The 18583-nt window shown below is 44.7% G+C and overlaps 2 protein-coding genes across 2 annotated transcripts; both read right to left on the minus strand.

The window, feature by feature from the left end:
• Positions 1-2092: 2092 nt before the first annotated feature.
• On the minus strand, positions 2093-14534 carry LOC139364990 (nucleobindin-2-like). The gene is made up of 13 exons (XM_071102285.1): positions 14006-14534; positions 13353-13485; positions 12403-12510; positions 11644-11776; positions 11456-11559; positions 6190-6375; positions 5981-6071; positions 5843-5901; positions 5662-5754; positions 4248-4337; positions 3995-4168; positions 3716-3830; positions 2093-3595 (listed from the first exon to the last, which is right to left on the minus strand). Exons 2-13 carry the CDS (start codon positions 13479-13481, stop codon positions 3507-3509), a joined length of 1371 nt encoding a protein of 456 aa, XP_070958386.1. The 5' UTR covers positions 13482-13485; positions 14006-14534; the 3' UTR covers positions 2093-3506.
• Positions 14535-15269: 735 nt separating this feature from the next.
• Positions 15270-16768, minus strand: LOC139424026 (G1/S-specific cyclin-D2-like). Its single transcript, XM_071175710.1, has 4 exons — positions 16523-16768; positions 16193-16408; positions 15680-16000; positions 15270-15419 (listed from the first exon to the last, which is right to left on the minus strand). The coding sequence occupies exons 1-4, from the start codon at positions 16766-16768 to the stop codon at positions 15270-15272; spliced, it is 933 nt and encodes a 310-aa protein (XP_071031811.1).
• Positions 16769-18583: the final 1815 nt, after the last annotated feature.

An 18583-nucleotide genomic window follows, 5' to 3' on the forward strand; every position in this document is an offset into this window, starting at 1 on the left:
AATTTTAGGCCCTTCCTCTGACATCACTTGGTATAGAGGTCCTGGATGGCAAGAAGCTTGGCCTCGATGATGTACTGGGCGTGCTCGGTCTTGCTCGGTCTTCCTTTTCCTGTAGTCCACAATCATCTCCTTTGTCTTGATCACGTTGAGGGAGAGGTTGTTGTCCTTGCACCACACAGTCAGGTCTCTGACCTCCTCCCTATAGGCTGTCTCATCGTTGTCGTTGATCAGACCTACCACTGTTGTGTCATCAGTAAACTTAATGATGGTGTTGGAGTCGGGCCTGGCCGTGCAGTCATGAGTGTACAGGGAGTACAGGAGGGGACTGAGCAGGCACCCCTGAGGGGCCCCAGTTTTGAGGATCAGCATGGCGGATGTGTTGTTACCTACCCTTACCCCCTGGGGGCGGCCCGACAGGAAGTCCAGGATCCAGTTGCAGAGGAAGGTGTTCAGTACCAGGGTCCTTAGCTTAGTGATGAGCTTTGTGGGCACTATGGTGTTGAACGCTGAGCTGTAGTCAATGAATAGCATTCTCACATAGGTGTTCCTTTTGTCCAGGTGGGAAAGGGCAGTGTGGAGCGCAATAGTGATCACATCATCTATGGATCTGTTGGGGAGGTATGCAAATTGGAGTGGGTCTAGGGTTTCTGGGATAATGGTGTTGATGTGAGCCATGAAAAGCCTTTTAAAGCATTTCATGGCTACAGATGTGAGTGCTACAGGTTGGTAGTCATTTAGGCAGGTTACCTTAGTGTTCTTGGGCACAGGGACTATGGTGGTCTGCTTGAAACATGTTGGTATTACAGACTCAGACAGGGAGAGGTTGAAAATGTGAGTCTCTCTGATCTGGAGATGATGGTGAAGAAGACGTGTCAGCAGCATCAGCACTATATCTAATACTAGGATCATTCCATAATGGTATCATTTCCTATTATTATCTGGTGATTCCTTCAGGTTCCAGTGGGGTTCATTGGGGTTTCCAAAGATCACAGGCAGAGAGACAGTCAGTTGTTCTATCCAGAGAACTAACACGTGGGAACAGAGGCTGTGCTGTGCCTCAGGCTATGGACATTGGACACATAAGAACAAGGTAACACAGGTCACTTCCATAACCAACTCATGAAGTAACCCCCCCCAAACTCCAAGATGGAGGCGAGGTGCTGTAAATATCAAAGCTGAAAGATGATTCCTTTATAGATAAAAAGGAAAGACAGTTACATAAATCTGTGTGAGGGACACTCAGTTTGATCCGTGTCCACCATCATCTGCTGTGTTGCTCTGGTACTGCATGTTTTCCAACCATATAGATGTTCAAAATGGACACATATAGATCTTATGTTGCTCATAACTTGAGATTACATCCAGCTGTCTCTCCTTCATGTTGTCACATACTTGTCTCACCTACTACCAGACTGAGAATAAAAAATATAACATTTTGAAGAAAAATGACATTGCAGATGTTGCTAAACACACAGTGCAGATGTTGCTCATCCCTGAGCAGTGACATCACCAGCAGCGGAGTGATTGACAGCTAACAGCAGAAAGAAGGGGCAGTGAGGTCATCATTGAGGTCACCGGGGGTCAGGGGGTGAGTGGAATGCAGGGTAGGAATGCACTGTGTGCCAGGGGACCCATTCCATGGGAGACAACAACGATGAGTACATACTCCCCGGGGAACCATACCACTGGACAACAGCAGAGGAAAAGAGAGAGCACAGTACAGAGACACTGAAGGGATTCATTACTACAACAATGTTTAAAACACATTTAAAATAAGAAGGGTGATGACAGAAGGGACAAGGCTGGAATAACAACAATGTACAGAAGCATTCAAGATCCCAGTGACCAATATACAAATTAGTTACTGGCAGGAGAGGTCAAAGGTCAACTAGAGGAGTGTGATGGCAGAAGGAATTGGGAATTAAATATTCAAACAATGTACCTCATCTGGGAAAGGGTTAGTGGTCAGATATGAGGAAAACAGTGGAAATAGTAAGCTAGGTATACACCACAGACAGACAACGTAAGGGCAGAATATCTATAGAGTCATTTCACAGGCATGACAGAGAATTTAAAAATGAAGGCGGCTAGGTCCAGTGAGTTGAATAATTTATTGAGATCAAATGTAAACCACAGAGATAGGTGAACACCGGGACTGTGCCAGGGGACGATACGATGTGCTTGACTGACTGGGGTTGTGCGCTTGTGCTGTATGATGTCATCTGCTGTACCCATCTGGATATGTGTGTCAGTGAAAGAGATGTGTTCCTGCGAGAGCGTGTGTGTATTTAGGGTTGCACAGCTAACACTATTTTACCAAAGTTACTGGAATCCTCCGTAATTTTGGTAAATAACAGGTAATCTATGGTAACTTTGATGATTTATACTTGAACTAAAAAAATGTTATTCATATATATAGTAAAACATTTTGTATATCTGTGACCATAATGTCCATGAGTTTCTAGTGGATAGACTATATGGTTCAAGAGAAAAAATAACCTAAATAATTTTGGAAAAGCATCTAATCAACAATTGCATTGTTTTCAATTCACTCCACAAACCTTTCAAACTATTGTATTTTTTCACAACTGCCACCAGTTTGACCCCAAAATATTTACAACAAAGACATATTGACATAGTAAAATAAAAAAAAAGTGTGTGTAAAATAAACAAAGGGTATTTTATTCGGAAACTCTCATATTAAACATCAATGACATTCACTACGTTGAAGGTTTATATTTAGGATCTTTTACAGCTTTGTCATCTCATTGAATTATTGTATAGATTTTACATCTGATAAGGCCACACAGAGGGCCAGAGATAATTCATGAGTATGTTTACATGCACACTAATAATTCGATATTAAACTGATTATGGCAGTAGGCCAGGTATGGAAATAGTCATGTAAACACCTTACTCTGCTTATCTTAAATCGGCGTACGGTCAAAATCTAAGTAAGCATACACCGATTAAAACACCTGGTTTTCGGAGCAATCTTTCGAATTACTGCATTCTAGCTGTGTATTTGATTTGCGCCAGCACAGGTAGCGCAAGACTCCCTCTTAGGCGTGAATTTGGAAAAACAAAGTATGCATCTTAGAAATAGTTTTCACATACAAACTTTATATGTCCCAACTCAGAATCAAAAAGGTTTTGCAAAAAAGTTTGGCCAATGTGGTCGAACATTTATAGATGGCTGATTTTCTGAATTTATCTGAAGTCTCATCAGTAGCCTGATTTCAGACGTAAACAGGATTATTAGGGAAATCGTTCTTCTTGCAAAGCATGTAAATGTATTAAACAAAATCAAATTATGGTACGCATGTAACCGTGCTCACAAACACCTGTGATAATCTGAAGTACCAAAAAAAGACACTAGATGTCATCTGATAAAATTCCATACATTCCTTGAAAGTTACAAAAATTCTGGTAGTTTACTGGTAAACTTAGAACGTTTCCAGTAATATACCCTCCCATTGCAACACTATGTGTATCAGGGTGCTGCATTAGGTGTGTATGGGCAGGTTCTGTGGTGGTTCTGCAGGCAGGTTATTCTGGGCCTCTTGGACTTCTTGTTCAACAGGAGCTTTAGCACCTGAATGAGAGCGCCAGAGAGAACATTCCATTACTGAAAGAACCCCTCAGAGGAGACAAAAGCCAAAATGTCCCCAACTCACTCCATCCCCGCCCTTTTTATCTTGTCTATCCCGTTTACCTTGATCTTCCAGTTTCTGCATCTCTTGGTGGAACTGTAGTTCTCCGTTAGGACCCGTAGGAGGCTGCCCCTCCACTGCCTGTTTCTCCTTCCTCTGAGACATCTCTAGCACTGCCTGACAGAATCAGATAAACATTTCATCATATGGCTACTCATAGTTTCATATTTCATTGAAGATATAATCGCTATAGTGACAGTATGGCTTATTCTGCAGTATTTGGCTGTTCATAGTATGGCTATCCTCCATACCACTGTGCAGAGTAAGTGGTGGTTGTCTACCTGTTGGTACTCTCGTCTCTGGGCCTCCAGGGCCTTGCCCCTCTCCTTCAGCAGATCCTGCTCCTGACGAAGAGACTCCGCCCTCCTACCCAGCTCCTCCTCCTTGGTGTGCAGTTCCGCCTCAAACCGCTGGAGCTCAGCCTCTGTAAACACCGGCTTGGTGTCATCTAAAGTCTGGAGGGATGGGGAAGATGAGCCTGACATTACTCAACACACAAACTATAAAACGACCCAACGTCCATCACTCACTTACATCCCATTCTTTAGGGTTGTTGAACTCTTTCTTGTCTGTTGATTTAAGGAACTCTTCCAGGCTGACGAGTCGATCTTGATTGATGTCCACCTGTCAAAACAGAAAATAGTAATAGGTAACAGACCGAGAGTGAACGGATGAGAGGTGAACCGACAGAGAGTGAAACGACAGAGAGTGAACGGATGAGAGGTGAACCGACAGAGAGTGAAACGACAGAGAGTGAACGGATGAGAGGTGAACCAACAGAGAGTGAAACGACAGAGAGTGAACGGATGAGAGGTGAACCAACAGAGAGTGAACGGATGAGAGGTGAACCAACAGAGAGTGAATGGATGAGAGGTGAACCGACAGAGTGAACGGATGAGAGGTGAACCGACAGAGAGTGAACGGATGAGAGGTGAACCAACAGAGTGAACTGATGATAGGTGAACCGACAGAGTGAACGGATGATAGGTGAACCGACAGAGTGAACGGATGATAGGTGAACCGACAGAGTGAACGGATGAGAGGTGAACCGACAGAGAGTGAACTGATGAGAGGTGAACCGACAGAGTGAACTGATGAGAGGTGAACCGACAGAGTGAACGGATGAGAGGTGAACCGACAGAGTGAACGGATGAGAGGTGAACCGACAGAGAGTGAATGGATGAGAGGTGAACCGACAGAGAGTGAATGGATGAGAGGTGAACCAACAGAGTGAACTGATGAGAGGTGAACCGACAGAGTGAACTGATGAGAGGTGAACCGACAGAGTGAACGGATGATAGGTGAACCGACAGAGTAAAACGACAGAGAGTGAACAGATGAGAGGTGAACCGACAGAGAGTGAACGGATGAGAGGTGAACCGACAGAGAGTGAACCGACGGAGAGGTGAACCGACGGAGAGGTGAACCGACAGAGTGAACGGATGAGAGGTGAACCGACAGAGAGTGAACGGATGAGAGGTGAACCGACAGAGAGTGAACGGATGAGGTGAACCGACAGAGAGTGAACGGATGAGGTGAACCGACAGAGAGTGAACGGATGAGAGGTGAACCGACAGAGAGTGAACAGATGAGAGGTGAACCGACAGAGAGTGAACCGACGGAGAGGTGAACCGACGGAGAGGTGAACCGACAGAGAGTGAACGGATGAGAGGTGAACCGATAGGGAGTGAACGGATGAGAGGTGAACCGACAGAGTGAACGGATGAGAGGTGAACCGATAGGGAGTGAACGGATGAGAGGTGAACCGACAGAGAGTGAACGGATGAGAGGTGAACCGACAGACCGTGAACGGATGAGAGGTGAACAGACAGAGAGTGAACGGATGAGAGGTAAACAGAGAGAGAGGAGAGAGGAATAAAGACACAGAAACAAGGAAAAACAGGAATGGAGGGTTAAAACAGAGGATAGAAATCCAAACAATACTAACGTTCTTCATGACATGCTCCCTCATCCTCAGTCTCTCTTCCTCCATCTCCATCATATCATCCTCCTCATTCTTTGGGTCGTAGACCTTCTCCAGCTGGTGGTAGAGGGCAGGAGAGAGCTGTTACTATACCACACGGACACACACACGGACACACACACACACGTGTGAGGGCGTGCGTTACCTCTTTGGCAAAGAGGGCCTCTAGTTCCTGCTCATCTAAAACACCATCTCCATTCGCATCTACAAGGAGGAAAATGAACATTATTTGAACACATACAAACATCATCATCATGTAATAGTAGAGTGCAGCTTAACTGACCATGCAGTTTGAAGAAGGTCTTTGGGTTAAACTCTGTTGGGTCCAGTCCATCAGTCTCCTCCCATACCTCACGCAGTTGAGCTACACTGCCCTGTGCGAGAGATAGAAAGGAGAGGGAGAGAGAAAAGAGAAGAGATTCCATTCTACTGGTCTCGCATACAAAAAGCATTCCCTCCATCTTACTCGCTCTCTCCGTCTTTCTCTCTCACCGGAGCGTTGACCTTGGGGTGCTTGCGGTGTTTATCCTTCAGCTCCTCCATCCTCTTCTCCTCCTTCTCTCTTTTCTCCTGGTCCAGACCCTTGAGGTACTCCCGTCTCTCGTGCTCCTTCAGCATCTCATAGCGCTTGAACTCATCATGTCTCTCTGCATCGTAGTTCTCTAGGTCTTTAGTGGCCTAGCAGGGAGACAGCGGACAAGGATGAGGGAGATACTGATGTACATTGGCCTATCAGGGAGACAGAGGACAAGGGGAAAACTGATGTACAGTACCAATCAAAATTTTGGATACACCTACTCCTTACTTTTTTTTCTACAATGTACAATAATAGTGAAGACAAACTATGAAATAACACATATGGAATCATGTAATAACCACAAAGTGTTAAACAAATCAAAATGTATTTGAGATTTTTCAAAGTAGCCACCCTTTTCCTTGATGACAGCTTTGCACACTCTTGGCATTCTCTCAACCAGCTTCATGAGGTAGCCACCTGGAATGCATTTCAATTAACTGGTGTGCCTTGTTAAAAGTTAATTTGTGGAATTTCTTTCCTCCTCAATGCATTTGAGCAAAGAGAAAACAACAGTCCATCATTACCTTAAGACATGAAGGTCAGTCAATCCTGAACATCTCAAGAACTATGAACGTTTCTTCAAGTGCAGTCGGAAAACCCATCAAGTACTATGATGAAACCGGCTCCCATGAGGACCGCCACAGGAAAGGAAGACCCAGAGTTACCTCTGCTGCAGAGGATAAATTCATTAGCATTAATTGCACCTCAGATTGCAGCCCAAATAAATGCTTCACAGAGTTCAAGTAACAGACACATCAACATCAACTGTTCAGAGGAGACTGCGTGAATTAGGCCTAAATGGTTGAATTGCTGCAAAGAAACCACTACCAAAGGACACCAAAAAGAAGAGACTTGCTTGGGCCAAGAAACATGAGCAATGGACATTAGATCAGTGGAAATCTGCCCTTTGGTCTGATGAGTCCAAATTTGAGATATTTGGTTCCAACCGCTATGTCTTTGTGAGACGCAGAGTAGGTGAACAGATGATCTCCGCATGTGTGGTTCCCACTGTGAAGCATGGAGGAGGTGGTGTGATGGTGCATTGCTGGTGACACTGTCTGTGATTTATTTAGAATTCAAGGCACACTTAACCAGCATGGCTACCACAGCATTCTGCAGCGACACGCCCTCCCATTTGGTCTGCGCTTAGTGGGACTATTATTTGTTTTTCAACAGGACAATGGCCCGAAACACACCTCCAGGCTGTGTAAGGGCTATTTTACCAAGAAGGAGTGATGGAGTGCTGCATCAGATGACCTGGCCTCCACAATCACCTGACCTCAACCCAATTGAGATGGTTTGGGATGAGTTGGACCACAGAGTGAAGCGAAAGCAGCCAACAAATGCTTAGCATATGTGGGAACTCCTTCAAGACTGTTGGAAAACCATTCCTCGTGAAGCTGGTTGAGAGAATGCCAAGAGTGTGCAAAGCTGTCATCAAGGAAAAGGGTGGCTACTTTTAAGAATCTAAAATATTTAGATATTTTTAACAGTTTTTTGGTGACGACATGATTCCATATGTGCTATTTCATAGTTTTGATGTCTTCACTATTATTCCACAATGCAGAAAATAGTAAAAAAATAAATAAAGAAAAACCCTTGAATGAGTAAGTGTGTACAAACTTTTGACTGGTACTGTACATTGGCCTAGCAGGGAGACAGAGGACAAGGATGAGGGGGATACTGATGTACATCGGCCTAGCAGGGAGGCAGAGGACAAGGATGAGGGGGATACTGATGTACATCGGCCTAGCAGGGAGGCAGAGGACAAGGATGAGGGGGATACTGATGTACATCGGCCTAGCAGGGAGGCAGAGGACAAGGATGAGGGGGATACTGATGTACATCGGCCTAGCAGGGAGGCAGAGGACAAGGATGAGGGGGATACTGATGTACATCGGCCTAGCAGGGAGGCAGAGGACAAGGATGAGGGGGATACTGATGTACATCGGCCTAGCAGGGAGACAGAGATCAAGGGGGATACTGATGTACATCGGCCTAGCAGGGAGACAGAGAATCATCGGCCTAGCAGGGAGACAGAGATCAAACTGATGTACATCGGCCTAGCAGGGAGACAGAGGTCAAGGGGAAAACTGATGTACATCGGCCTAGCAGGGAGACAGAGATCAAGGGGAAAACTGATGTACATCGGCCTAGCAGGGAGACAGAGATCAAGGGGATACTGATGTACATCGGCCTAGCAGGGAGACAGAGATCAAGGGGAAAACTGATGTACATCGGCCTAGCAGGGAGACAGAGGACAAGGGGGAAACTGATGTACATCGGCCTAGCAGGGAGGTGGAGGACAAGGATGAGGGGGGACTGAAGTACCTTGGCCTAGCAGGGAGGCAGAGGACAAGGACGAGGGGATAATGAAGTACATCAACACCAGTGTTATGATACAAGTAGAGAAGAACAAGGGCCCGTATTCATAACGCATTCCAGAGTAGGAATACTGATCTAGGATTAGCACCCAATATAATAGCATTAATTATGATAAAAGGTGGCAAGATGGCGCCGACAGACATACATGGCAGCTCTGCTTCTAGCGCTTAAGCAACTTTGCAGTATTTAGTTGTTCTTTGTGTTATTTCTTACATTATTAGCCCAGCACGTTTGTGTTATTACATACAGCCGGAAATCATTTTGGAAATCGGAGAGGCGGTAACTCACCAGCATTTACAACCAGGAATACAACTCTCCCGAATACTCAGGAGGCTTGCACACCCTCCACCGCTTCCAAGTATATTACTCGCTAATATTCAGTCTCTGGACAATAAAGTAGATGAGCTCAGGGCAAGGATCCCCCTCCAGAGAGTCATCAGGGACTGTAACATACTCTGTTTCCCAGAATCATGGCTCTCTCGGGATATACTGTCCCCGTCCATACAACCAGTTGGGTTCTCGGTACATTGCGCAGACAGGAATAAAGAACTCCCAGGGAAGAAGGGAGGTGGTGTATGTTTCATGATTAACTACTCATGGTGTGATTGTGATAACATACAGAAACTCAAGTCCTTTTGTTCACCTGACCTAGAATACCTCAAATTCAAATGCAGACCGTATTACCTCCCAAGAGAATTCTCTCCGGTTCTAGTCACAGCTGTGTATATTCCCCCTCAAGCCAATACCACAACAGCCCTCAAGGAACTACACTGGACTTTATGCAAACTGGAAACCACATATCCTGAGACCGCATTTATTGTATCTTGGGATTTTAACAAAGCAAATTTGAGGAAAACGCTACCGAAGTTCTATCAAGACATTGACTGTAGTACTCGCTCTGAATAAAACACTCGACCACCTCTTTCGAAATGCCTACAAGGCCCTCCCCCACCCTCCCTTCGGCAAATGAGATCATGACTACATTTTGCTCCTCCCTTCCTATAAGCAGAAACTCAAACAGGAAGTACCCATGCTAAGGTCTAGTCAACGCTGGTCTGACCAATCGGAATCCATGCTTCAAGATTGTTTTGTTCAAGCGGACTGGGATATGTTCTGGGTAACCTCAGAATAACATTGACGTATACAAAGACATGATGACTGAGTTCATCAGGAAGTGAATAGAGGATGTTATTCCCACTGACTATTAAAATCTACCCAAACCAGAAACCGTGGATAGATGGCAGCAGTCGCACAAAACTGAAAGCGCGAACCACTGCATTAACCATGGCAAGGTGACTGGGAATATAGTCGAATACAAACAGTAGTTTGTAGTTATTTTCTCCGTAAGGCAATCAAACAGGCAAAAAACGTCCGTACAGAGACAAAGTGGAGTCACAATTCAACGGAGACATATGTGGCCGGGTCTACAGACAATCACAGATTACAAAGGGAAAACCAGCCACGTCACGGACACTGACGTCTTGCTCCCGGACAAACTAAACACCTTCTTCGTCCGCTTTGAGGATAACACAGTGCCACCGACGTGGCCCGCTACCAAGGACTGTACTCTCTCGTTCTCCGTGGCTGATGTGAGTAAGACATTTAAGCGTGGTAACCCTCACAAAAATGTCAGCCCAGACGGCATCCCTAGAAGCGTCCTCAGAGCATGTGCAGACCAGCTGTCTGGAGTGTTTACAGACATATTCCATCTCTCCCTATCCCAGTCTGCTGATCCCACTTCCTTCAAGATGTCCACCATTGTTCCTGTACCCAAGAAAGCAAAGGTAACTGAACTAAATGACTATTTCCCCGTAGCACTCACTTCTGTCATCATGAAGTGCTTTGAGAGGCTAGTTAAGGATAATATCACCGCTACCTTACAACCTAGACACACTTCAATTTGCATACCACCCCAATAGATCCCCAGATGATGCAATCGCCATCGCACTGCCCTATCCCATGTGGACAAGAGGAATACCTACGGAAGAATGCTTTCAACACCATAGTACCCTCAAGTTCCTCGGCGTACACATCACTGACAATCTGAAATGATCCATCCACACAGTGTGGTGAAGAAGGAGCAACAACTACTCTTCAACCTCAGGAGGCTGAAGAAATTCAGCTTGGCCCCTAAGACACTCAAACTTTTACAGATGGACACTGCCTGCCCTCCAGGACACCTACAGCACCCGATGTCACATGAAGGCCAAAAAGGACATCAACCACCCGAGCCACAGCATGTTCACCCCGCTATCATCCAGAAGGCGAGGTCAGTACAGGTGCATCAAAGCTGGGACTGAGAGACTGAAAAACAGCTTCTATCTCAAGGCCATCAGACTGTTAAATAGCCATCACTAGCGGGTTACTCAACCCTGCACATTAGAGGCTGCTGCCCTATATACATACACATGGAATCACTGGCCACTTTAATAATGGAACACTAGTCACTTTAATAATGTTTACATACTGCTTTACTCATCTCATATGTATATACTGTATTCTATTCTATGGTATTTTAGTCAATGTCACTCCGACATTACTCGTCCTAATATTTATATATTTCTTCATTCCCTTCTTTTAGATTTGTGTGTATTGTTGTGTATTGTTAGATACTACTGCACTGTTGGAGCTAGGAACACAAGTATTTCGCTACACCCGCAATAACATCTGATAAAAATGTGTATGTGTACCCATAAAAATTTATTTTAAAAGGCTAAACTGTTCCTAGATCTGCACCTACTCTTAGATGTTCTATGAATACAAATACAAGCCTGGACTCTATGCTCACTGCATTACCGTTGAGATGAGCAGCTCAAGGTCTTTGGCCTCAAAGGTGTTCTGATTGTGTGGATCCAGGTGTTCAAACTGCTTCAACAGAGAGGCATGGTCCATCTGTAAACCTTGGGGATAAACAGAGGGGTTTTAACAAGTGACTGAGAAAACATATATAATCTTGGTCTTCCAGGCCTTTAAAAAACCCTCACTCTGTGTGTTGGTGCTGTCCAGTTTGGCTTTGAGCAGCATCCTGAGGCGAGACACCTCCTGTCTCTTCAGCTCATCCAGACGAGTTCTAACATGGTGCCCCACAAGGTCCAGCTCCTTACTGAGACGACCATTCTGAAGAAGATGGACAGTCAGTCAGACACATAGATTCACCTTTATTCGCCAGGACATTTACTTTACATGTACCAGGAACTTGACCCAGTGACTTGATGCTACTCCTTCTCATTTAGCCAACTTATTTCCGTAATTTGTATTATATTTTGCATCGATTAGAAATCTCCCACTTCCTTTGCTACACATTGAGCCTCCGACTGTAACACCACTTTGATTGACCAACAATAACAACAAGCTCCACGTGTGAAGGCTACCGGAGCATCTTTTTTATGGGCATAAAAACGGTCGTAAAACTGTTGTGTTATTAAAATGTTTAATGTAATGGTCTATCCTTGTAGGCTATGTAGCAATGTCACATAGACACTTTTATGACATTTTAGACCAAGCATTTTCATTGTTAAACTAGACCATTAAGTAATCGAATACTAACGTCCATTCAGATATTCGAATAACCTGTGCCAATCCCTACTATAGATGACTTGTGTAACATCATAGGTTACTACACAAGGAGGTGAGGGGGTACTTAGTGAGTTAATACTTTAAAAAACGAATAAAAAACTACTAAGGTCAGAAAATATAAGACAAGGGGAAAAACAACAGAGAGCGAGAGAGAGAGAGCGAGAGACCTTGATGTCCTCTGTATTGGCAGTCTGGAGTTTCTCTCTGAAGTGGGGATCTGTCTCCAGCACCTCAATCACCTCTCTCAGATACCGGTCATAGTATAGGCCTGTGTCCTGCAATGGACAGGCAACCACACACACAGACAAACATCACACATGGATACAGATACCGGTCATAGTATAGGCCTGTGTCCTGCAACGGACAGGCAACCACACACACAAACATCACACATGGATACAGATACCGGTCATAGTATAGGCCTGTGTCCTGCAACGGACAGACAACCACACACACACACAAACATCACACATGGATACAGATACCGTTCATAGTATAGGCCTGTGTCCTGCAACGGACAGGCAACCACACACACAAGCATCACACATGGATGGTTACAGACAGACAGGCAACCACACACACACATGGATGGTTACAGACAGACAGGCAACCACACACACACATGGATGGTTACAGACAGACAGGCAACCACACACACACATGGATGGTTACAGACAGACAGGCAACCACACACACACATGGATGGTTACAGACAGACAGGCAACCACACACACACATGGATGGTTACAGACAGACAGGCAACCACACACACACATGGATGGTTACAGACAGACAGGCAACCACACACACACATGGATGGTTACAGACAGACAGGCAACCACACACACACACACATGGATGGTTACAGACAGACAGGCAACCACACACACAAACATCACACATTGATGGATACAGACAGACAGGCAACCACACACACATGGATGGACACAGACAGACAGGCAACCACACACACAAACATCACACATGGATGGATACAGACAGACGGGCAAACACACACACAAACATCACACATGGATGGATACAGACGGACAGACGGACGGACAACCAACCACACAAACGGATGGATAGACGAACGACAGACACAACAAAGGCGTACCACATTATCCTCCTGTTTGTCCTCCTGGGGAGAATGTGCTTCCTGGGGGGTTGCATTGCGGTCGAGGGGCACTGACCAAACCTCCAGAGACATGGATAGGAGCAGCAGCCAGCCAGGATCTAGGTTCATCCTCCTGCAAGAGAAGTATGAACATATAAGATCTGTCTATGTCAATTGTGTATTCAGACATTATTCAGCTATCTGTCATTTGGTACTGAACACCAACTGAATGATGTTTGACGGCTGACATCTGACAGACAGAGGCACATCACAGGAGGCGTATCCTGTTGCATGGACATTATATGGGAACTGGCAGACTGACCATCAGATACTGTGGGCTAGTGACGCACTATGGGCTAACGCGAAACCTCACTGAATGAAAGGTCTACGCTCCGAATTCGTGTGACAATATACAGCTTTTCAGTAGAAAGCGCAACAACACGCAACAGCAAAGACACTACCGCCCTCTGAACAACAGCAAGCTATCTAGCCAACGTTAGCAAGCTACGGATGAGAGAGAGAGAGGCTTCCATCCATCTTGCATCCCCCATTCATATTAAATGCGCGAATCCCACTAGAAAACGTCTGGCAACGCCAACAGGCCAAATGTTGTATTATGTACACTCGGTGTGACATGAGGGATTCTCGCTTACCGTTACTTGTTGATCGGTGGCTAATTCTTGCCCGTTGTATTAGCCAGCTAACGTTACTTCCTTTACCGAAAGCTTTCCGAAATGATTTTTTTTAATTTTGCGTCGCAGTCGAAAATGACGTCAAAAAGAAGCGACTATGTGTGACCGATTGTATGGGTACGGTCCGTTCTTATAACGCGTTCAACTACTATTCGGAACTAGGAAATTCGTATATTTCCGAGTTTGCTAGTTTTGAGGTTCCCAGTTCCGACTATCACATGAACGCGGCATTATTATACCTAAGCGTCTCCATCCGGTCCGTTCTTAATAAACTGTAGTTCAGTGGTCTCGTCAGAGAGGAAGGGGCGAAGCGAGAGGATTTACTGCGCCCAAAATATGTCCGCGTGAGATAAGCCCTTTTTTGCATGGAGGGCTATGAGAGGGTGTCGAAATCGAATAGAAGTTTTGTAATGTTTAGGCTGTTACACATGTACTTATAGAAGCGGATTCATGTGGCATTCCGGCAACTTTGATAAAAAACAACTTAGTTGTGCCTGTTGGTCACACGCCTATCTGCCCTCTCATTGGCTAAAATGGTTTCACCTGATTTCTCCTGCCTTCCATCGTTGATGACATTTGTTTCCGTTGTTAGAATTAGAATTGTCAATATAATAGATCATCTTTGGTCTCGTTCCAATACAAAAAACGAACATTTCCTTTACGTCTTCCTTATCGTATGAAAAACACCCACATATGCGAAGTACAGTTATTGTTTTGAAGTTAAATAAGGTAATTGTATTTCATTTACATTGTAAGGGTGTTTTATTTCCATAAGGGTGTTTGTCCATCACACACATCACATATAAAGAGAAAATAAATAAAATATCAAATTCCAACAGGTAAAAAGTATGTATTTATTTAATTAAAATAGATAGCTATGTATATTATTTCATCAATTACCTTGTCACTTCACATACAAACACAAACAATGGTGAATTGAAATAAATTAACATTATGTAATTGCACATAATAAATAAATGGATAAATAATAGATTAAGGACATAGTATCAACAACATAATGACAAAGAATCACGGTCATGAAATAGATAATAAATATGGCACAATAATTTTTTTTTATAAATAAACAATATTAAATTAAAGTAATTTCAAAATATGATAATAAATTGTAGAGCATTTGAGGTCATAAAGAGTTTATATCAGTTTCACTGATGAGCTAAATGCAGGACTTTGATTGATTTGCACTTTGTCTCACACAATTTAGTGTTTAGAAATCAATCTCTCTCATATCAGTAGGAGTGCCTGCTCTTTCATCCTCTATTTCTCCATCCTTCTCCATGGCACTGTCTTGGAGTCCACCTCTGAGCCGTTGTTTGAGGGCAGCTTCTATCAATTCACTGTAACACTGCAACACCATCTGTGATCAAAGAAGAAAGATAAACACAGATTAGGATTAAAACCAGCACCCTTCCAGTCACACTAACCATATCACAACCAATCTGTAACTCAAACACTTAGTTCTGTGGTCCTTTCTTTCCAGTCCCATTTTCACCTCTAAATCAGTCTTTCATTCAGCATTGCTATTGAATAGAGTTGAACTGCAGCTCCTGGCTGTAATACAACCAATATGTTGAGATATTCTATGTAGAGATATTAGAGATACTGCTAGGCACTCACCAGGTCAGTCTGACACAGTTCTGCCAGCGTAGCACTCATATGACCCAGATGACCTGGACCCTTGTTGCCCAAACCCCGGAGGGCAGAGTTCAGTGCTGCCGCAGCAACCAGGGATGGAGGGGCTCCCAGGAAACGGTAGTCGCAGACACACATGGCAACCAGGGTGTCACTATGCCGACGCAGTGTGGAGAAGAACTCCTCTGTGTCTGTCTTTCCATCCTTCCTCTCCCCTACAGGGGGAAGGAAATGTGGAATGAAGTCCTGAGCGGTTACCGCAGCAACGTCCCATCGAAGAGTCGCAAGGATGACACGTTCCATCTCCTTATGATGAAAGGGCAAGAACATCAATATACATGTGTTTATGTGTAAAAACATTTTCATTTAGTGTATATATAGCCCACTGAATACAATGCATATAATAATACAGAGATGGTTTGCATTCACAAGGTCCACCATATTGTCACATACAGAGTTTTGAAAGTGTCTCTCCTCTATATCAAAATGGTGACCTACCCGTATGTTGGAGGGCAGGAAGCTGTACTCAGCTGCAGCACAAAGAGAGTCAGCAGAGATTGTGTCACACTCTGTTAGTTTGGAGGCGATGAGGATGCAGGCTGCAGCCAGGCAGTAGGGTGAGACAGGGAGAGACAGGGAGGCAGACAGGAAGCAGTCCAACATAGAGACAGACAGGGGAAACACTGTTTCGTCACAGCCGCGCTCACAGCATACCTAGTAGAGAGACCAACAGGTGATAATCAATTAGTGCCTCATCACAGTATACCAAAGACATTAATGTGGGGAAAAAAGAGATGAAAATGGAATCCAGAGAATGAAAGTTCATACTTCCATAGCCCACTTGGCGAGCTCCTCTCTGCGCTCCGGCTCTCTCTGAATGAGGGCGACGTAGAGGGCGGAGGGCAGATATCTCTCCTCCACCTGTAGCAGCCTTTGGATGATCCGCTGCCCAGACACACTGGGGTCCCAGGGGGCCCGGAGCTGTGACTGGCCCCTGGCCTGGCCCTGCTGGGCTCCCTGACCTTGCTGGCCTCGGACTTCCTCCTCACACCACAGAGACACAGACACAGACATCCCTCAGCTCAGCCCACACACAACTACCTAGGTGGGTTTGTGTTCCTCTCGGTCCAGAAAGTGGGATACAACAAGTCAATGTTACTCTGTCAGTGTAAGGAGAGAGAATGTAGGACCAATATGTGTGCTGAAAATCTGCAACTAATCCAACTCAATTGAACCCTCTTCTTGTCACTGCTATGTTGGATGTCCTTTTATTTCCTCGCCCCTCTGTATGTGTGTGTTCCTGTGTGGCGCTGGTGTGAATCTTAGCCCGAACCTCCTCTGGCTGGGTTTTATACCCCTCGGAGAAAGAGGGTGACAGAGAGGGTGTGGTGAAGAGGGAATGAAAGAGAAAGAGGTTGGTAACATAGTGACTGACATAAAATAATAAAAAGACAACAATGCTGTCTGTACAACAATGGCATCAACAGGTGGAGAGAGGGAGGGGAGGAGAGAGGGTGCAGACAAGAGAGGGAGGGGCCCGCAGGGACAGGGCAACAGCTTGTCCCCAACAGTGAAAAAGAGAAGGGGAGAAAGGGAGAGAAGGGAGGAGAGAAAAGGTCATCTCCAAACTCTGACAATGGGAATGGATAACATGAGGAGTAGGTTGTTTGTTGACAATATTAAAGGGGAAAGAGAAAAGATGGAAATATATCTTCTCAAACTGAAAGTTCCAAATTCTTTCCCATTAAATAATATAAACTGCATAGAGAAATTAGAGATTATAATTGCGGTTAATTGGAAAAGCAACTTGAGGGTTTATGCTGTGTTGAATGGTTGCATTTTTACAAAATCCTTTTATAAACCTTTTTGCCCTGTCCTGTTTGTAGCTATACAGTACTTATTGTGCTACGAACTAATATCTATGTACAAAGATTTCCGGCCTCTAAATGTCTAACTTCTGGCATGAAACTCTCTCTCTCTAGTGCCCAGAACTCTCTGAGGAATCTCATTGTCAAAGCAACCTGTGTCCCGTCACTCTACTCCCCATTACCCCCCCCCCCCCCCCCACACCACACCCCCCCAGCCTGTGGCAATCTGCTCGCCCTGTTTAAAGAGCAGTGAATCCACTGGGGAGGACAGGGTGAGGTATGAGCAACAGACAGTAGAGCAGGCAGGTCAATGAGCCGTATTGTCTCCTTTACAAATCAGTGTCAGACACCAGCCCCTGGCCTTCTGCTGGGTCCCCTCTCTCTCTGGCACACACATACACCCTTCACACATTCACTGGACAGCAGACACACTCTCGCATGCTCCTCAGGGACTCGCCTGACGGTCACAATGGGGTCACACTTACAAGTAGTGAATTCAGATTCTATTTGACACAGTGAGTCACTACAGGTGGTTTAAGGGACACACGAGGGCTTATGTTTCACAGAGACATTTGGGAAGCACTGAAAATGAAACAATTACGCACCTCTTGAATCAGCCTTAAAATATCATAAGACAAAAGCATAAATTAAGGTTAGCTTGCATTTTTACTTGATTAAAGGGGAAATCTGCACATCAGAACCCAAAATACTAGCTTGTTTTATCCCAATGGTTGTAAACAAACATGTTAAATGCAAACAAACAAGTAAATGCAAACAAACATGGTTAAAACTATCATATTGATATCATGGATGGTCAGTCCTTGCATACATAGCTCTGTCTTTGAATTTGAGAGTTGTTACATTTCTACAGCCCCATCCCTTAGCTTTTTACCAAAACAGGGGCGGGGAGTCACTTATTGTTTCAACTGCTGATTGCCGCTTTAAATCAATCACTATAATCAGACCTTCAAATAGATATGTTGTAATACAGTTGTTTTCCTTTAAAATAGTATCTGTTTTA

Source organism: Oncorhynchus clarkii, chromosome 13, assembly GCF_045791955.1.
Source record: "Oncorhynchus clarkii lewisi isolate Uvic-CL-2024 chromosome 13, UVic_Ocla_1.0, whole genome shotgun sequence".
Lineage (NCBI taxonomy): Eukaryota > Metazoa > Chordata > Actinopteri > Salmoniformes > Salmonidae > Oncorhynchus > Oncorhynchus clarkii.